Raw genomic sequence first — 21,954 nt, forward strand, 5'->3', positions numbered from 1 at the left:
GGGGATAAAATTCTTGAACTGCATTCAAGAGAACTTTTTTAGCAGCACGTAACAATTTTTTTCCCCAAAAAATATACTTTATTCATAAAATCTGTTTAAAAAAAAATTACCAAACAGTTCAAAACAGCATCAAGTTGATATTCCAGAAAGTGCAAAAGAAATCAGTTTTCTTCAATACAGGAGTGAGTTGCCTCACAACCCTTCCATTCCATTTCACATGCCATATACATTTTACAGCAAAACCATATTTGGTGTATACAGCCAAAGGGGTTTTCCATGGTTCCAGCCCCTCAGTTCTCTATGGCGGGAGGACCTTACACTGTGGTCTTTCCCCATTGAGCCTTTGCTGCGGCTGCCCCAAGCTTTAGTGCGTCCCTCAGCACATAGTCCTGGACCTTGGAATGTGCCAGTCTGCAACACTTGGTGGTGGACAACACTTTGCGCTGGAAGACCAGTAAGTTTCGGGCAGACCAAAGGGCGTCTTTCACCGAATTGAAAGTCCTCCAGCAGCAGTTGATGTTTATCTCGGTGTGCATTCCTGGGAACAGCCTGTAGAGCACAGACTCCTGTGTTACAGAGCTGCTTGGGATGAACCTCGACAAAAAACACTGCATCTCTTTCCACACCTGCTTTGCAAAGACGAATTCCAGAAGGAAGTGGGCAACTGTCTCTTCCTCACCACAGCCACCTCGAGGGCAGCATGTGGAGGGGGTGAGACTCCGGGCGTGCAGGAAGGATCTGATGGGGAGGGCTCTTCTCACCACCAGCCAAGCTACGTCTTGGTGCTTGTTTGAAAGTTTTGGTGATGAGGCATTCTGCCAAATGAGAAGGGCGTAGTTCTAGATTTAGTCTTTGGTAATGAAGCTGGGCAAGTGCAGGAAGTAACAGTGGGTGACCATTTTGGAGATACTGACCATAATACAGTTAGTTTTAGCATAATCATGGAAAAGAACAAAGATAAAACAGGAACGAAGGTTCTAAATTGGGGGAAGGCAAATTTTATGAAACTGAGAGGTGACCTGGCGAAAGTGGACTGGATACAGCTACTGGAAGTAAAGTCAGTGGCAAACCAGTGGAAGGCATTCAAGAGCAAGATACTACAGGCACAGTGTAGGCATGTCCCCACAAAGATTAAAGTTGGTACTACCAAATCTAGAGCCCCCTGGTTATCTAAATGCTTGCAGGGTAAGTTAAAACAAAAAAAAAGCTTATGAAAATCACAAATATCTTAATATAGAAAGCTTAGAGGAGTATAGAAAGTGCAGGGGTGAAGTAAAAAAGGAAATTAGAAAAGAGAGGACATGAAAAATTATTGGCAGGTAAAATCAAGGAAAACCCGAAGATGTTTTATCAATACATTAAGAGCACGATGATAACTAAGGAAAGGGTACGGCCTATCAGAGATGTACAAGGAACTTATGCATGGATGCAGAAGATGTGGACAGGGTTCTTCATGAGTTTTTTGTCTCTGTCTTCACAAAGGAGAGGGTTGATGCAAACATTGTAGTTAAAGAGGAGGATTGTAAAATATTAGATGAGATAAGCATAATGAGAGAGGAAGTGCTTGAGGGTCCGACATCCTTGAAAGTGGATAAATCGCCAGGACCGGATGGATTGCATCCAAAGTTATTAAAGAAGTCAGGGAGGAAATAGTAGATGCGCTGAGGATCATCTTCAAATCCTCACTAGATATAGGCGAGGTACCAGACGATTAGAGGTCTGCGAACGTTGTACCATTGTTTAAAAAGGGTGCGAGGGATAAGCCAGGTAATTATAGGCCAGTCAGTCTGACCTCGGTGGTGGGTAAATTGTTAGAATCTATTCTGAGGGATAGGATAAACTATCACTTAGAAAGGCACGGCTTAATCAGGGATATTCAGCATGGATTTGTTAAGGGAAGGTCGTGTCTTACAAACTTAATTAAGTTTTTTGAGGAAGCAACAAGGAGGATTGATGAGGGTAGTGCAGTGAATGTGGTTTACATGGCTTTTAGTAAGGCATTTGACAAGGTCCTGCATGGCAGACTGGTCAGTAAAATGAAAGCCCACGGGATACAGGGGAATATGGCAGCTTGGATCCAGAATTGGCTCAGTGACAGGAAACAAAGGGTAGTAGTCAAAGGATGTTTTTGTGGATGGAAAATAGTTTCCAGTGGTGTTCCACAGGGCTCAGTGTTGGATCCCTTACTGTTTGTGGTATATATTAATGATTTGGACTTAAATGTAGGAGGGATGATTGGGAAATTTGCTGATGACACAAATATTGGCCGTGTAGTTGATAGTGAGGAGGAAAGCCGTGACTCCAGAATGATATCAATGGTTTAGTTGAGTGGGCAGAAAAGTGGCAGACGGAACTTAATCCAGAGAAGTGTGCGGTATTGCATTTGGGGAGGGCAAATAAAGCGAGGGAATACATAATAAATGGGAGGATATTGAGAAGGGTTGAAGAAGTGAGAGACCTTAGAGTCCACAGGTCCCTGAAGGTGGCAGGACAGGTATATAGAGTGGTGAAGGCATATGGATTGCTTTCCTTTATTGGCAGAGGTGTAGAATACAAAAGCAGTGATGTGATGCTGGAATTGTATAGAACGCTGGTTAGGCCACAGCTGGAGTATTGCGTGCAGTTCTGGTCACCACATTACAGAAAGGACATAATTGCTCTGGAGAGAGTATAGAGGAGATTTACAAGAATGTTGCCAGAGCTTGAAGGTTGTAGCTATGAAGAAAGATTGGATAGGCTAGGGTTGTTTTCCCTGGAACTGAGGAGGCTGAGGGGTGACTTGATTGAGGTGTACAAAATTATGAGGGACCTCACAGGAAAGACAGGAAGGATCTGTTTCCCCTGGCAGGGAGGTCAGTTACCAGGGGACACAGATTTAAGGTGATTGGTAGAAGGATTAGAGGAGACATGAGGGAAACTTTTTCACCCAGAGGGTGGTGGGTGTCTGGAATTTGTTGCCAGGAACGATGGTGGAGGCAGAAACCCTCAATTATTTTAATGGTACTTGGACATGTACCTGAGTTGCTGTAACCTGCGGGGCTATGAACCAGGTGCTGGAAGGTAGGATTAGTTTGGGCAGCTAGTTTATTCAACCCGCACAGACACGATTGGCTGAATGGTCTCCTTCTGTGCTGTAATTTTTCTAGGGTTCTATGTTCTATGGTATGGAATGCATTTGTCAAGTTTACATAGATAGTTTCTATGCTAAATAAGGATATAGAAATTGATAAGACGTGAATGGTGTCAAAAGATTTTTAATTTCACAGTGTATATTAATTAACTTCAACGATTTAAAAGGATCATATTCAAGCCTAGCTGTAATGAACTTTGGCCAGATATAGATGGCAGTGTCGTAACATTTTTAGTTCAGATTAATTTACTGTCCCAGAGCAGAACAGCCCCTGTAAAAGTGCTGTGCTGCGTTGGTGACTGACTTTTGATATACATTTTAAAAGTTTTCTGATCAGGTATAAAATAAAAATATTCAGAAGAGTTGATCGAGTCAGTGCATTAATAATAATTGTTGTTGTAAAGCCAGTGCATGTTTATGGTCGGAGTGCCTGGGCAACAGCCATGCCAGATTCCCCCCTCCCCCGCAATCTCAATTGCCCAGTTGGGAGGAGTTTGCATTAATAAAGTATTTGTGATTGACACTAAGCCACACATTGATGGGCTGTTGGTAACTGATGCACTGTTGCATAAAATGCAAATGATTAGTTGGTACCTGACAATTTGTGACAAGCATGGCAACTCATTGTTGATCAGCCGTTTTTTATATTTATTACCACCTCATACTTTCAATGAATTTTTGTGAATACCAATAAATGCTTCTGGTTAATAATTGACAGTCGCTATCTTGTATTTTATGTTGTTACTGCAGTTGGCCGTCGCCATGTTTGTTATGGGCTAATCCCAGCCCAGGACAGGCAAGTGATGCTCATTGGCCGGCGCCAACTTTGTGACGGGCGAAAGCCTGGTGCGGTGATTGGCTGGGCGCCATCTTTGTTGCTGGCGGTGTGTGTGTGTGGGACGCGGCGGTGATTGGCTGGGCGCCATCTTTGTTGCTGGCGGTGTGTGTGGTGCGCCGCCGTGTTTGGCTGTGCGCGGGGGGAGGGGAAGCGGCAGGAGGGAAGATGGCGGCGCTGAAGGAGGAGCAGAGCTATGGGCTCTCCTGTGGCAAACTCAGCTCGGGCAGCAATGTCTCGGTTCTTCACGTCAAACTCACCGACAGTGCGTTGCGGGCGCTCGAGGCTTACCAGAACTGCAAGGTAAAAAGTCTGTCCGTGTGTGTGGTGGTAGTGGGAGTAGAGCGGGCCCGAGCCCCACTGAGGTAAAGCCTGGGCTCGGAGCTGCGCTGTTCCGGGGCCCAGGACCCTCACTCGGAGGCCACGCCACCGGGGGCTGTTACCATGGCAGCGCCGGGTATATCCATCCATAATCATCCTCTCTCACCGTTATGGTAGCCCCTTCCTCAGTACCCCCCGGGTGCGGGGGTATCTGACTGAGAGAGGGGGAAATCCGAGAGCCAGACTCAGCCTCCGCTCCCCCCACCTCCCCTGTGGCCATATCGATGGGGCTGGAGAAGGGGCAGCTCTCGGGGTGTGGGGAGGTGGAGCTGTTTGCCCCTTTCTGTGTCAGTTGAAAGTCACCCAAAGTCTGTATCAGTAGAGTTAATAACTGGAAATACTCAGGTCAGGCAACATCTGGGGAGAGAGAAATAGAGTTAACGTTTCAGGTCAATGACCTTTCGTCAGTTCAAACTACAATCCTTCCATAATTCACACGCCCAGAACCTGCAGCACATAAAGGGATCTGACTGCAGGGTGTCTCTAACCAGTGACAAATCCTTGTTTGAAATTGTTGCTGATACAATAATTTCCAATAACGATTTGGGAGGTGGGATCTCCCAGTATTTCTTTTTAACAGTTTATTTAATTGTGTATTTTTGGGATGCTTCTTTTGCTCAAAATATAAATACTTTTTCCCCTTTGAATTTGCATATGGGGATGGAAGTTGACTTGCGTGAATCAATCTCTGATGCTTCAGCAGTTTTGTGAGGGGAGGGGGGAATGGATTTGAAAGCCTGCAATTAGCAGTGGCTAGTCAAATTGTTTAATATGCTTTTCAGTGATGTTGGAATGTGTTTTAAAATTCCAATGGGATGGCTGCAGAGATGGGCAGTCCATGAAAAGGTGAATAGGATCGATGCTTTTAAGGGGAAACTAGATAAACATGAGGGAGAAAGGAATAGAAGGGTATGCTGAAAATTAGGTGAGGTGGGAGGAGGCTCATGTGGAGCATCAGTACCAGCACAGTTCTGTTAGCCAAATGGCCTGTTAATTCTATGTTTAAAGAAAAATGTGTTAAAAATTGACATAGAATTTTTCAGCACAGAAATAGGCCACTGGATCCAGTTGGTCCAAGCTCCACATAAGCCTCCATCCACATGTTTTTAGATGCTTGTTTCTAAAGAAATAAAGATGTGGTGCATTTAGAAACTTTTTGAAGTAGATCTATAACTGCTCCTCAGCGACACTCCTTTGGGAATCTTTAGGTTGTAAATTGTATTCATAAATGTGCTAAAGTTTTGTAGGCTGGGAAATCTGTCATTCTTTCAATTTATTTTCTGGGAAAGGTTGGGGTAGTTTGGGATTGGTCCTGGGAGCTATCTTTGTCCACTATTAATGGCCCAAGTCTGGACTGAGTCGTTCAGTTCAATTTCTGCTCTGCTGTTTAATCTGAGAGGCTTGGAGCAAGATTTCAGTGATGCTTCAAGAAGAATTTTTTTGTATTTGGCATTTACTGAAGGTTCTGAGATAGAACTAGAAAATGGATAAAAATGGGAGGAGGAAGCATGGAAGGGCTAAGAGTGAGTGGGCCAGTGGGATTAGTTTTGGTTTGCTCCAGTATAGGGTCAGCACAGACACAATGGGCTGAATGGACAGAAGGTTGCTGGAAAATTCTATTCTAGAGTTTTCGTGATTTACCCTACTCCCCCTCCTGACAAAGTAGCACCGATTGTTATTGTAATCAAATGTTTAAGAATCAGTATGACCTAACTGCCTCCTCCCAATTGTCTGTGTTTAAAGAAGCACTTGATGGGAAGCTGGACTTAAAAAGCGTTTGCTTAAATATCGGGCAGTAAGAATGTGGAAACACTGTTTGAGATTCAGTACTTCATGGGTTAAAAGCTCGATACTATAACACTACCCTTTGGGTTCTTAGTGATTTGACATTTCCACAGCAGTCTCGGAAATACTTCCATTTTGATAATCAGATGCTGGTACTGTTTGCATGGTCTTGTACTCCTGGTCATTTTCCATGTACAGAGGCCTTATAAACACTCCTATTCACCTAATTAGGTTGTCACATCAGCATCTGTTAGGATGCTGACTAGGTGATGTGTTTGTTCTGAAAATATGTGCTAGGAGAAGCAGGTGAGAGCATGTGCGAGAAATGCCCCAGGATTCCTCCTCATGCAGTTTTCCTTTATCATGTGGTTTACCCATTTAGCCGTTGATTGTAATGTTCTCCTGGGGTTGCAGCAGGAGTCAGGGTGTTGAGTATAGAGTGTATTTTCGAGTGAGACTCCCTCACTCCAGAACATTCCTCTAAAACATTCTATGATCACATTGGAAGGAGAGCTTTCACTAACAGCGTACCTGCATTCAGTGCTTTGTACTCAATCTATTCAAAAATTTGCTGAATTAGTCATCAATAGGGGTGCTGAGACTGACCTTGCCATCTTTGGGCCATGGATCTCACATTTGATTGGCAACTAGCATTGATAGTCTTTAGCTGGTACTTGTGTGGCACGAATGTTACACATCACTTGTCAGCCATGTTTGGGCATCATCCAGCATCTGCTGTGGACTGGCATGGGCTTTCATTATTGGAAGAGTTGTGAATACAGCTGAACACTGGAATTGTCATTAATCAGGCTGACCTTCTGGAGAGAATGTAATTGAAGCAGCTGGAGATGGGTGGGCTGAGGACACCACTCTGGGGAATCCCTGCAGCGATGTCTTCGGGCTGTGGTGAAAGAGCTCCAGTAAACATAAACATCTTCCTTTATTTTAAGTATGACCCCAGCCACTGGATGATTTTTACATTGATCCCAGTGTTGCTGGGGCTCCTTGGTGCCATAGTCAGTTGAATATAACCTTGGTGTCTCGGCCAGCTCTGGTATTTGTGTCTGGATCTAGGCCATAATGAGGCCTGGAGTTAAGTACATCTGGCAGATGTGAGAGGCTTGGAGGGCTTCAACTGGCTGGGATAGATTTATCTTGCTTTATGTAGGACGTAACCTAGGCAAACTTCTACATTGTCGGGTGGATGGGTGACATATCCTCACATCCTGGTACCTAATCCTGCTGAGTAAACCAGCCGAGTGTGTCAGCTTGGGTCAGTTGGGAGCATTTTCTATGTCCAAATGCTGTGGAAGTCTAACTTAAGCATATAATCGAGCTTACCACTCCATTGCTGAGAGATTGTTGTCATAATAAAGGCGATATCCTTTGGATCAAGCATAAATCAGAGGCTCATTGTCAGTTTGGGTGCAAGTTGGATCCCGTAGTGAGACCCTGATAACCTTCCTTCCTCAGCTAATAGTACTAAAAAAGAACGGTAATTTATCATTCATCTCTGTGCCTGTTTGTGGCACATTGCTGGTGTAAAATGGCTGCCATATTTGCTTACATCAGTCACCGCACTCTAAAGTAATTGGTGCAAATTGTCAATGCACAACATTCTGATATATCAAGACTAAAGGATTATCGCTATGTATTTCTCTCTCGTGAAGGATGGTAAATTGCATCATGAGTAATATATTTGGGCTGATGTGGAATTAAACCCTCAGCATTGTCTCCACACTTTGTGAATCATCAGTTCGATTGTGCCTTAAATCTGTGTTGCAGTGCAATTGTCTGTAAAGTTCATTCTCTCTTTAAATGTTTTCTAGGATGTGATTTCTGTTTTTTCACCCCAATGTTTTCAAGATGGAAGTAATATTATATCTGGGACCTATGGGAGTACTGGACATGATGTAACCTTAATAATGTTTCCAACTATTTCAGGTTTCTTTACTTATTTGTCAATCTCCTACAGTGTTGCACATGGGGAGTCAAGACCAAGTGTACTGGGGATAGACAGTGATGGATAACTGGACCAGACCATGGAAATAGAACTCAATCTGCATTTTAAAATCATACTTACTGTCTTTATTTTTATCTTAGAACCATAGAAAAAGTACAGCACAGAAGGAGGCCATTCAGCCCATCATGTCTGCGCCAGCCAAATAAACTATCCACCCAAACTAATCCTATCCTCCAGCACCTGGTCCATAGCCCTGCAGGTTGCAGCACCTCAGGTACATGTCCAGGTACCTTTTACAAACATACGAATTAGGAGCAGGAGTAGGCCACTTGGCTCTTCGAGCCTGCCCCGCCATTCAATAAGTTCATGGCTGAACTGATTACTCCACATTTCCACCTACCCCTGATAACCTTCCATCCCCTTGCTCATCAAGAATCTATCTACCTCTGCCTTAAAAATATTCAAAGACTGCTTCCACCGTCTTTTGAGGAAGAGAATGCCAAAGACTCACGACCCTCAGAGAGAGTTTCTCCTCATTTGTCTTGAATGGGCAACCCGTTATTTTTAAACAGTGACCCCTAGTTCTAGATTCTCCCACAAGGGGAAACATCCTTTCCACATCCACCCTGTCAAGACCCCTTAGGACCTTGTATGTTTCAATCAAGTTGCCTCTTACTCTTCTGAATTCCAGCAGATACAAGCCTAGCCTGTCCAATCTTTCCTTGTAAGACAGCCCGCCCATTCTAGGTATTAGTCTAGTAAACCACCTCCGTACTGCCTCCAACGCATTTACATCCTTCCTTAAATAAGGAGACCAGTACTGTACACACTACTCCAGATGTGGTTTCACCAATGCCCTGTATAGCTGAAGCATAACCTCCCTACTTTTGTATTCAATTCCCCTCACAATAAACAATAACATTCTATTAGCTTTCCTAATTACATGCTGAACCTGCATACTAACCTTTTGCGATTCATGCAATAAAAGAATTGAGGGTCTCTGCCTCCACCACCACCATTCCTAGCAGCGAATTCAGGACACCCAGCACCCTCTGGGTGAAAAAGTTTCCCCTCATGTCTCCTCTAATCCTTCCACCAATCACCTTAAATCTGTGTCCCTTGGACTTCCCTGCCAAGGCAAACAGGTCCTTCCTGTCCACTCTATCTAGGCCTTTCATAATTTTGTACACCTCAATCAAGTTACCCCTCAGCCTCCTCTGTTCTAAGGCAAACAACCCTAGCCTATCCAATCTTCATAGCTGCAACCTTCAAGCCCTGGCAACAAACTTATAAGTCTCCTCTGTACGCTCTCCAGAGCAATTATGTCCTTTCTGTAATGTGGTGACCAGAACTGCATGCAATACTCCAGCTGTAGCCTAACGAGCATTTTATACAGTTCCAGCATCACATCACTGCTTTTGTACTCTATACCTCGGCCAATAAAGGAAAGCAATCCATATGACTTCTTCACCACTCTGCCTGTCCTGCCACCTTCAGGGACCTGTGGATATGCACTCCAAGGTGTCTCACTTCTACCCCTCTCACTATCCTCCAATTTATTATGTATTCCCTCACTTTATTTGCCCTTCCCAAATGCAATACCTCACACTTCTCTGGATTGAGTTCCATTTGCCACTTTTCTGCCCACTCAACTAAACCATTGATATTATTCTGGAGTCCACGCCTCTCCTCATTATCAACTACACAGCCAAGTTTTGTGTCATCAGCAAATTTCCCAATCATGCCTCACATTTAAGTCCAAATCATTAATATATACCACAAACAGCAAGGGACCCAAAACTGAGCCCTGTGGAACACCACTGGAAACAGCTTTCCATTCGCAAAAACATCCGTCGACCACTGCCCTTTATTTCTTATCACTGAGCCAATTCTGGATCCAACCTGCCACCTTCCCCTGTATCCCGTGGGCTTTCATTTTACTGACCTGTCTGCCATGCAGGACCTTGTCAAGTGCTTGCTAAAATCCATGTAGACCACATCCACTACACTACCCTCATCAATCATCCTCGTCACTTCCTCAAAAAACTCAACCAAGTTAGTAAGACATGACCTTCCCCTAACAAATCCATGCTGACTATCCCTGATTAATCCGTGCCTTTCTAAGTGACAGTTTATCCTGTCCCTCAGAATAGATTCTAACAATTTACCCACCACCAAGGTCAGACTGACTGGCCTATCCCTCGCACCCTTTTTAAACAATGGTACAACGTTTGCAGACCTCCAATCGTCTGGTACCTCGCCTATATCTAGTGAGGATTTGAAGATGATCCTCAGCACGTCCGCTATTTCCTCATATCTGTGCATTGTAAATTCCTGTGACCACATTAATGAAAGCTACTGATGTAAGCCTGTCATGCTGTAATTACATTCTTGAGCCCCTGATGAGAAAGCAGAGAATTTACAGAAGATGTGGGGAGATGGTTGCAGTTACAGCATGGCAAGTTGTTTATAATGGTGAGCATTGGTGGGAGGAGCATGCAAAAAGCAATGTTTATAATATATCATAAATAGATATAATATTCCACAGTCTTGAACAGACTCCTGTAGTTTGTTCACTGTTAAATGTGATAGCATTGCATGATTTCTGAGGCTGACGTCTTGGTGATGGCAGCTGGCCATGTACTATCTGCTTGTGGTATTTCAATGTCACAAGCCTTGAGTGGAGCTCAGTTAGCTCCTGCCATTGGTCGACACTGTGAATCTTCCAACAATAACTTTCATTTATATGATGTCTTTAACGTAGTAAAACCTCTCAAGGTACTTCACAGGTGTTACCAAACAAAATTTGACAGTGAACCACATGAGCTATTAGGACAGGAGACCAGAAGCTTGGTCAAAGAGCTAGATTTTAAAGAACGTCTTAAAGGAGTTGAGAGGTGAAGAGGTTTAGGGAGGGAATTTGAGATTAGGACCTAGGCAGCTGTGTGCAATGGTGGAGCAATGGAAATCAGGGATGGGCAGAAGGCCAGAATTGGAGGTGTGCAGAGATTTTGGAGGGTTAGAGGGCTGGAGGAGCCAGTAGAGATAGGGAGGGGTGAGGCCATGGAGGGATTTGAAAACAGGATGGGAATTTTTAAAATCGAGGCATTGCTGGATCAGAAGCCGATTTGTTCAGTGAGCCCAGGGCTGATGAGTGAATGGGACTTGATGCAAGTTAGGATACAGGCAGCAGAGTTCACAGCCTTGACCTCCCTCCCAAATTGGGATTGGCTGGTTCAACCCAGCCCAGATTAATTGGCAGAATTTCATCTGCCTGTAAGGCTCCTATTTGAAATAATATCTTGCTGCAACCAAAAGAGGCCCTTCGAGCTGTAGTGCCTAATCCAGCTCTTTGAAAGAGCTATTTGATTAGTCCAACTTCCCTGCTCTTTTTCCATAACCTGCATTGAATATGGAAAGAGCTTAATCTAGATTCCAGTAGCTGTAGCATTAATTTATAGAAATATGAGGTTGGGGTTAAGTCATTGCGCACAGTAATTGAAGTTCTATCCTGTATCTAACTGTGCTAAAACTTGGATATGCTTGCAGCTGAGTTTGTGCCATTTCCAAAGCAACTGTTAGCAGAATAAATTGTTGAAAGTACAAGTTTAAAATAGTGTTTACAAACAATGTAGTTTATTGTAATGTTTTGGAGATAGAATCATAGAATGGTTACAGATTGCAAGGAGGCCATTTGACCCATCTTGTCCATGCTGGCGCGCTGCAAGAACAAATTAGCTAGTCCCACTCTCCAACCCTTTCCCTGTAGCCCTGTAAATTCTTTCACTTCAGGTGGTTATCCAATTCCCTTTTGAAAGCCATAATTGAACCTGCCTCCACCGCACTCTCGGGCAGTGCATTCCAGATCATAACCACTCATTGTATGTATGTTTAAAAAAAAAAGGTTTTTCCTCGTGTCGCCATTGCTTCTTTTGTCATTAACCGTAAATCAGTGTCCTCTGATTATTGAGGTTTCTTTCTCTCTACTCAGTCCAGATGCCTCATGATTTTGAACACCTCTATCAAGTCTCCTCTCAGTCTGCTTTTCTCTAAGAAGAACAGCCCCAGCTTGTCCAATCTATCCACATAACTGAAGTATCTCATCCCCGCAGCTATTCTCTTAAATCTTTTCTGCACCCTCTCTAAATCCCAGTAGATTTCTTTTATGTATAGTTTTTCCCCCTTGGGTAGTCCCCCAAAGGACAAATAACTTATATTGAGTACGGTTCCATACGTGTCACCTGGGTGGTCCTTTGTACGTGTGGCTGAGAGATGACCTAGTGGGTTGTCGGTGTGTACCATTGTTCTTTGACTTACCACGACATTGAGGTATTCTTCCCAGACTTTGTCACATGATTAGGCAAGGGTCCATTACAGCTTGATACTGGATCAAATTTGTCACTTGGCACAGAAGACTGAATTGTGCTGTCTAATGTCTGTGACACTTCTGCAAGGCTGCTCATGTTCAGAACATCTCAGATGAATTTTACAGTGCAGAGGGGGAAAGAAAACAGGAAAACAAAGCTCAAGGAGTGAAGCTAAAAGTTTGGGGAGTGCGTTCCAGGCTGCAAGAGGACATTGTTAGAAGATGGGGGAGCTAGGAATAAGTGGTGTCTGGATGGGATGTGGTGATGTACATTTGGAGGACTTCGTTGAGGTAGCTTGGAGTGAGGCTGTGGAGGGATTTGAAAATGAAGGTAAGGATCTTGATCAATTCACTAGGCTGCTCCTGTGGACATGGAATGGAGAAAGGTAATAAATGAGAGAAAGGCTGTAATTTAATCTGTGTACTAGTGCAATTTGTTCAGTCTTCCCTCTTACAGATTATGACATCATCTTAACTCCAAGGTCAAACCTCAGCTTCATTGCTCATTCGCCACCAGCCTAATCCTATCAGTATTGTTGACTGTGCTTTCTAACTTTATTTTTGCTTTCTATTGTATTATTGCATCTCATTTTCTGCAGTGTAGTCACAGTACTCTTTTCTGATCTATCTATTTAGCCAGGATTTGTAACTTTTACAAAAACTTGTATTTATATAGCGCCTTTTATACAGAGTTATACATCACAGAAACAGGCCCATCGTATCTGTGCCGGCCATTTTCCAGCACCTGGCCCATAGCCTTGTATGCTACAGCATTTCAAGTGCTCATCTAAATACTTCTTAAATGTTGAGAGAGTTCCTGCCTCCACCACCCCTTCGGGCAGTGTGTTCTAGATTCCAACCACCCTCTGGGTGAAAAAGCTTTTCCTCAAATCCCCTCTAACCCTCCTGCCCCTTACCTTGAATCTATGCCCCCTGGTTATTGACTTCTGTGCTCAGGAAAAAAGTTTCTTCCTATCTGTGCCCCTCATAATTTTGTATACCTCAATTAAGTCCCCCCTCAGCCTTTTCTGCTCTAAGGAAAACAACCCTAGCCTATCCAGTCTCTCTTCATAGCTGAAATGCTCCAGCCCAGGCAACATCCTGGTGAATCTCCTCTGCACCCTCTCCAGTGCAATCGCATTATTCCTATAGTGTGGTGACCAGAACTGTACACAGTACTCCAGCTGTGGCCTAACCAGCATTTTATACAGCTCCATCAAAACCTCCCTGCTCTTATATTCTATGCCTTGGCTAATAAAGACCAATATCCCATATGCCTTCCTAACCACCTTATCTACCTGTGCTGCTGCCTTCAGTGATCTATGGACAAGTACGCCAAGGTCCCTCTGTACTTTCTAGGGGCCTACCATCCATTGTATATTCCCTTGCCTTGTTCTCCCAAAATGCATCACCTCATACTTCTCAGGATTAAATTCCATTTGCCACTGTTCTGCCCATCTTACCAGTCCATCTATATCATCTTGTAATCTAAGGCTTTCTTCCTCACTATTTACGACACCACCAATTGTCGTCTCATCTGAGACCTTACTTATCATACCTCCTATATTCACGTCTAAATTGTTAATGTACACTACAAACAGCAAGGGTCCCAGCACCGATCCCTGCGGTACACGACTGGTCGCAGGCTTCCACTCGCAAAAACAAGCTTGACCATCGTCCTGTGCCTCCTGCCACTAAGCCAGTTTTGGATCCAATTTGCCAAATTGTCCTGGATCCCATGGGCTGTTACCTTCTTGACCAATCTCCCATGCGGAACCTTATCAAAAGCTTTACTGAAGTCCATGTAGACTATATCAACTGCTTTATCCTCATCTACGCACCTAGTCACCACCTCGAAAAATTCAATCAAATTTGTTAGATATGATCTCCCCATGACAAAGCCATGCTGACTATCCTTGATTAATCCCTGCCTCTCCAAGTGGAGATTAATCCTGTTCCCTCAGAATTTTTTCCAATAGTTTCGCTACCACTGATAGACTCACTGGCCTGTAATTACCTGGTTTATCCCTGCTACCCTTCTTGAATAATGGTACCACATTTGCTGTCCTCCAGTCCTCTGGCTCCTCTCCTGTGGCCAGAGAGGATTTGAAAATTTGTGTCACAGCCCCTGCAGTCTCCTCCCTTGCCTCACATAGTATCCTGGGATACATCTCATCTGGGCCTGGGGATTTATCCACTTTTAAGCCCGTTAAAACCGCTAATACCTCCTCCCTTTCAATGCTAATTTGTTCAAGTATATCACAATCCCCCTCCCTGATCTCTACACTTACATCGTCCTTCTCCATAGTGAACACAGATGAAAAGTAATCATTTAAAATCTCACCTACATCCCCTGGCTCCACACACAGATTGCTACTTCGGTCCCTAATGGGCCCTACTCTTTCCCTGGTTATCCTCTTGCCCTTAATATACTTTAACATAGTAAAACATCCCAAGATGCTTCTCGGGAGCGATTATCCAACAATATTTGACGCCGAGCCTCATGAGCTATTTGGATAGATGATCAAAAGCTTCGTCAGAGGTAGGTTTTAAGGAGCATCTTAATAGAGGAGAGAGAAGTGGAGAAGTTTAGGGAGGAAATTTAAAGAACCTAGGGCCTAGGCAGCTGAAGGCATGGCCGCTATAGGTCCTAAATGCTTCAAGGGTGAAATCAGACTGTTGAGATTACAGTGTTGAGATAATGTGAGCCTGATCTTGTCATTGTCTGATGCCCATATGTATGTAGTCCCTGTAGTGATGAAAAGTAGAAATCCTGGTACTGAGCCGCTTACTGCTGTCCTGATAGAGATCAACTAACTCAGTAGAGACAGGAATCAAATCTGGCACTGACCTGGTCTACACAGGTCAGTACCACAGCGAGCAGTGCTGTTCCCACCGGAGTCACTGGGGAGCTGGTTGAAAGGTTAATCTGTTGGCCATTTTTTTGAATGTTTTGTGCATTTATTTTGTTGCTCTGATTGTCTTGTGCTGCATTTGCTGGTAGGTATGTGAGGCTACATGCAGTAGGTCTCCATCAGCTGTTAGAAGCAGGCTGATTTGCCCCATCTTCTGATTGCCCCAAATGGTTAGCCGGTGCACAAATTGAATCTGGGTGGTGTGAGATCTCCTGATCAGAGGCAAAGAGGTTCTCTATGGGAGGGAGAGGAAGAACCGTGGCCTAAACTCAAATTAAGGGGTCTGTCATCTAAGCACAGCTTGGGAGGGTTTTGACCATTGTGTGTACTGGCTTGTCCATCTGTGAACATTAACCTGTCAGCACAGTAACTCAAAAGCTTTGTTCAGTTGTCAACAAAGCAAAGAAGTGCCTTCCTGTAATTGGTCTGTGGGCTCCTTTGAATAACAGTTATGCTTCAGCTCATTGTGTTTCTATAAATGATCAGTCTGTGACTGTTAACTTGTCAAGTCAGTGCCGCTGTGGATTCCCTTTTCCCTGCAGACTAATATACTTGTTATAATTTTGCTCCACATTCACACTTGAGTGCAGAATCTGATACTGAGGTAATTTAGCCCTAAACTGTAATTCCCTCTGTAAACCTCTCTGCCTCTCTCTTTCTTGCTTTTAAGATGTCTCTTAAAATCTGGAATGAAACCAGACGAACCTCCTGGCATCAACCTAGGCACCGGAAACAACAAAGGCGCATTCTGCCCAGTTGACACTGCAAAGTCCTCGCTTGCATTTGGGGACTTGTGCAAAAATTGGGAGAGTTGTCCCACCGCCTAGTCAAGCAACAACCTGACATAGTTATACTCACCACATCATACCTAACAGCCAATGTCCAAGACTCCTCCATCACCATCCCTGGGTGCGTCCTATCCCTTTGGCAGGATACACCTACCAGAGGTGGCGTATACAGTTGGGAGGGAGTGGCCCTGGGAGTCTAGACCCCACGAAGTCTCATGGCATCAGGTAAAACATGGGCAAGGAAACTCCCTGCTGATCACCATCTACTGTCCTCCTTCTGATGAATTAGTGCTCCTTCATGTTGAATACCACTTGGAAGGAGCACTGAGGGTAGTGATGACACTGAATGTACTCTGGGTGGGGGACTTCAATGTCCATCACCAACGGTGGCTTGGTAGCAGAGAAAGTTGAGAGGAGATTTGATGGGTTTCAAAATCATGAGGGGCCCAGACAGAATAGATGGGAGAAATGACCCATTGGCAGAAGGGTCGAGAACCAGAGGACATTGATTTTAAGGTGATTGGCACAATGGTGACTTGAGGAAAAAAAATTTATGCAGTGAGTGGTTAGGATCTGGAATGCACTGTCTGAGTGTGTGGTGGAGGCAGACTGAATTATGGCTTCCACAAGAAATTGAATAAGAACCTGAAGAGAAGGGCTACAGGGAGAGGGCTAGGGATTGGGACTAGCTGAATTGCTGTTGCAGAGAGCCAGGAAGAACACAGTGGGCTGAATGGCCTCTTTCCTTCTGTAACCATTCTATGATTCTATAAATGGAACTCTTCGTCTCAGGTTGCTGGTGCTCATTGGCAATTGCTGAATAAAATTTGTAGCTGCTGTGATATTTTTCATAATTTTCTACCTTCCTTTCTTTCCATTTCCTCCCTCCCTCCCCCAGTTGCTGCTTGCAAGGACAGCAAGTGGTTGGAGCCTGCACAATCCAAGGAGGTGGTGTTCACATTGGTGGTGTGGCGCTCTGTGAGATCCGCACAGGCTTTGATGCCTCAGTGGCTAGATAGCTTATAATTGCTGAGGCAGTCCATTCTTTATTTACTTAATTTCCTTGTTCTCTGATTTCTGGGCCATACAGAGCTATAGGTTTCACCCATGTGTTACCATTCAGACTGATTCACTACTTTGCTTGTGCTAAATAAATAAACATAAAAGCTATCTCCCATAAGTAAACCCACACTATATAAACTAATCTTTGGTCTTAAGTGAAATAAATAGATTGCTATGGGTGAAGAATGAACCCACATATTGCTGGTCTTTGGTTTGGAAATAGTACAGGCTGTAGACTGAACTTTCCAGATCTCTGAATGAAAATCTAATCATCGACTCAGGCTAATACAACTAATTTATGCTTAAGAAACGATTAAATTCAGATAAAATGATTTGTAATTCTTGACCAATACTCAGCTAAAATAAGAATCTTACGATGAGTTTTTACATAAACACACATCTTTGCACTCATGGAGCTCTGTCTCACTATAGTGACCTGTACGTTTTATTGAATGATACAGCACAGAAGGAGGCCACTCAGCCCCTCATGCCAGTGCTGCCTCTTTGAAAGAGCTATCCAATTAGCGCCAGTCCCCTGCTCTTTCCCTACAGCCCTGCAAATTTTTCCTCTTCAAATATTTATCCAATTCCCTTTGAAAGTTATTATTGGATCTGCTTTCACCACCCTTTCAGGCAGTGCATTCCAGATCATCATCATGTGCTGTGTACAGAAATTCCTACTCATCTGGTTGAACTGGGCTGCAGGAAACTCGGCCTGACACTCACATATCTGCTCGACAGCTTAGGCTACAGTAGTGTCAGTCAAGACAGAGCAGAGTAGGGGATGCTCACATTCCAAGTTGTTAAGCAGTGATACTCTGGATATGATTCTGCTTGGCTGCCCCTTTATACAAGCCTGGTTTCCCATTAAATGCTGAACTACCAGATCAAACAATCCAATCGGCTTCCCATAGACATTATGGCTCCATTCTCAGCTTGCGGGCTTGAGAGAAATAACAGCTTACATTTTAGCACTAGCCAGTTTGGAAAATTATATATGTCAACAATGTTATAATTTGAAACATGACAGGCTTGCTGTGTTACACCAGGCTTTATCACTCCGCTGCTGCAAGTTGGCACTGAGGTAGCATGTTACAGGCTAGTACGAATCCTGAGTTCTCTACTTAGTGATAGAAAGGATATACGGCGCAGGAGCAGGCCATTCAGCTCAACCAGTCCATGCCGGCGTTCATGCCCCACTGGAGCCTCCTCCCGTCTTTCCTCATCTAAATCTATCAGCATAACCCTCTCTATCTCCTTTTCCCTCATCTACCTGTCTAGCCTCCCCTTGAATGCATTTGTACTGTTCGCTTCAAGCATTCCTTGTTGTAGCGAGTTCCACGTTCTCACCATTCTTCGGGTAAAGAAGTTACCCAAGTTACCAGTAGTAGACTTGTGTTCAGCTTTTAAGACCTCTTCATCTTGGGGATTTCTTTTGTGTGTCACCTCTCTCCTCCCAAGTTTTCTGCTTTCCTGTAGATGCTTTCGCACCCTGGGATGGTTCCATGGCCCTCCCAAAGTATGAGCTTAGCAGTTAGCATCTGTATAGGCGATTCTATCTTGGAAGGCATCACAGCTGACTTCAATCCTGTTCTCGACAAATGTCCACATGCACACTTTCCAACAGAGATGGAGGAGTCACAAGTTTATCATTGGCACGCTCCTCTTAATCATCTCTATGCTACCCCTTGGCAACATCATCCAAAGACAAAGTGTCAGCTTTCACATGCGAACTGATGATGACACCCAGCTCTGCACCACCTCTCTCGACCCTTCTAGTGCCTCTGTGTTTGTCTGACACCCAGTCTTGGATGAACTGAAATTTCCTCCAGCCAAACATTGGTAAGACAGCAGCCATCTTTTTGGCCCTACCACAAATTCGGCACTGATTTCATCCCCCTCCCAGGCCTTTGTCTGAGGCTGAACCAGCCTGTTCGCAGCTTGTGTTCCAAGTTGAGCTCTGACCCCATATCCTTTCCATCACCAAAACTGCCTACTTACACCTCCGTATCATCTGCCTCCACCTGCCTCAGCTCTTCTCTGGAAACCCTCATGCATGCCATTGTCACTTCTAGAAACTACTGCGATGTTCTCGTGGTCAACCTCCAGCTTCCAGGAATTTAAGCAATATTCTGCTGTCCGTATCCTGTCCCAATCACTCCGTACCTGGTGTTCAATATAATAATTCAACGGCTCTAAAACACCGTGTGAGGAAGTAATGTTTCTTTCACCTTCAGGGCAGTTAGGGAGAAAATTTAGGATGGTGGAACTTTTATTTTGAAAAACAATGGGTCATGGTATCTAATGTCTCAAATTAAAAATTCTTGTGTTTTAAGTCCCTTCATGGTCTCAATCCTCCATATCTCTATAATCTCCTTCCCTCCCTTCACCCCATCATTGGCAACTATGCACTTAGTTGCCTTGGCCAAAAGCTCCCTCCCTAAACCTTCCTCCCCTCCTCCTTTTAAAATCCTCCTTAAAACCTAGCTCTTTGAATTAGTTTTTTGTCATCCTTTTTGGTATCTCCTTTTTTAACTCAGTGTTAATTTTTCCTTAAACCTCCGTGAAGCATTGTGACACTATTTTTTCCATGTTAAAGATGCTAGGTCACAGACCTGAAACGTTAACTCTGCTTCTCTCTCCACAGATGCTGCCAGACCTGCTGAGTATTTCCAGCACTTTTTGTTTTTATGGCAATTTACATAGGCAGATATAAATATAGACATAGAAACTTATTTCTTTCTTTGGCCTCCTTATCTCGAGAGACAATGGATACGCGCCTGGAGGTGGTCAGTGGCTTGTGAAGCAGCGCCTGGAGTGGCTATAAAGGCCAATTCTAGAGTGACAGGCTCTTCCACAGGTGCTGCAGAGAAATTTGATTGTCGGGGATGTTACACAGTTGGCTCTCCCCTTGCGCTTCTGTCTTTTTACCTGCCAACTGCTAACTCTCTTCGACGCGCTACACTTTAGCCCCGCCTTTATGGCTGCCCGCCAGCTCTGGCGATCACTGGCAACTGACTCCCATGACTTGTGATCAATGTCACAGAACTTCATGTCGCGTTTGCAGACGTCTTTAAAGCGGAGACATGGACGGCCGGTGGGTCTGATACCAGTGATGAGCTCACTGTACAATGTGTCCTTGGGGATCCTGCCATCTTCCATGCGGCTCACATAGCCAAGCCATCTCAAGTGCCGTTGGCTCAGTAGGGTGTATATGCTGGGGATGTTGGCCGCCTCGAGGACTTCTGTGTTGGAGATACGGTCCTGCCACCTGATGCCAAGTATTCTCCGGAGGCAGTGAAGATGGAATGAATTGAGACGTCGTTCTTGGCTGACATACGTTGTCCAGGCCTCGCTGCCATAGAGCAAGGTACTGAGGACACAGGCTTGATACACTCGGACTTTTGTGTTCCGTGTCAGTGCGCCATTTTCCCACACACTCTTGGCCAGTCTGGACATAGCAGTGGAAGCCTTTCCCATGTGCTTGTTGATTTCTGCATCTAGAGACAGGTTACTGGTGATAGTTGAGCCTAGGTAGGTGAACTCTTGAACCACTTCCAGAGCGTGGTCGCCAATATTGATGGATGGAGCATTTCTGATGTCCTGCTCCATGATGTTCGTTTTCTTGAGGCTGATGGTTAGGCCAAATTCATTGCAGGCAGCCGCAAACCTGTCGATGAGACTCTGCAGGCACTCTTCAGTGTGAGATGTTAAAGCAGCATCGTCAGCAAAGAGGAGTTCCCTAATGGGGACTTTCCGTACTTTGGACTTCGCTCTTAGACGGGCAAGGTTGAACAACCTGCCCCCTGATCTTGTGTGGAGGAAAATTCCTTCTTCAGAGGACTTGAATGCAGCAGGGCGATGAAAATCCCAAAAATATAAATATAGACATAGAAACTTATAGTAGTAGAAAAATTGACAGGGGCACACACGCATCAGATGTATAATGCATCGATAGATATTCCATCTTCCCTGCTGTACTTATTTTTTTTAAAAATTGAGCTGTCATCACCTTAATAAGGAGTGATATTTTCAAGCTCCCTTGTTTAGAACTGAAAATTCAAACTAGGAAAAGAGACCATTATGAACACATTGGAGGAGTGAAGCAAGGTTGAGGCAACTCACTTGCTGTATCAAAGAAAACTGATTTCTTTTGCACTTTGTGGAATGCCAAATTGGAACTGGTTTGTAATGTTTTTTTTACAGATTTTTATGAAAAATATTTTTGGTAAAAAAGAGTGAAACCACAGAATTTGGGGTGGGGGGAATCAAGATTGCTCCTAGGTAAAGGAAAATCTAAATTTCCATTGTTTTTCAAAAGAAAGTTCCACTGTCCTCAATTTTCTCCCTAACTGCCCTGTAGGTGAAAGAAAGATATAGTTCCTTTCACAGGCTCTGTGTTTTGGAGCCAATCAATTGCTATATTGAACAGACATACTGCAACGAACAGTGTAGTCACTGTTGTAATGTAGGAAACATGGCAGTCAGTATGTGCACAGCAAAATCCCACAAACAGCAATGTGGAAAAGCCAGGAAAACTCTGTGTTGTTGGTTATGGGCTATACATTGGCCAGGACACCAACGAGCACGCTTCTTCTTTGAATATGTTGTGGGATCTTTACTTCCAGCTGTGAGAACAAGGAGGGCCATGGTTAAATGTCTCATCTGAAATATGGCATTCCGACAGTGCAGCACTCTCCCAATTCTGGTACTAGGAATGTCAGCCTGG

The 21,954-nt window shown here is 44.2% G+C and overlaps 1 protein-coding gene across 1 annotated transcript in view; it reads left to right on the forward strand.

Moving 5' to 3' along the window:
- Nucleotides 1-4,120: 4,120 nt before the first annotated feature.
- The window catches only part of ell (elongation factor RNA polymerase II), a 163,757-nt gene continuing 145,923 nt past the window's right edge, over nt 4,121-21,954 (forward strand). Inside the window, exon 1 of the mRNA XM_068015978.1 lies at nt 4,121-4,268. Within this exon, the coding sequence (XP_067872079.1) occupies nt 4,134-4,268 (135 nt within the window). The 5' untranslated portion in view covers nt 4,121-4,133. The remainder of the gene's footprint in view (nt 4,269-21,954) is intronic.

The sequence above is a fragment of the Heterodontus francisci genome, chromosome 36 (genome assembly GCF_036365525.1).
Source record: "Heterodontus francisci isolate sHetFra1 chromosome 36, sHetFra1.hap1, whole genome shotgun sequence".
In the NCBI taxonomy this organism is placed as follows: Eukaryota; Metazoa; Chordata; class Chondrichthyes; order Heterodontiformes; family Heterodontidae; genus Heterodontus; species Heterodontus francisci.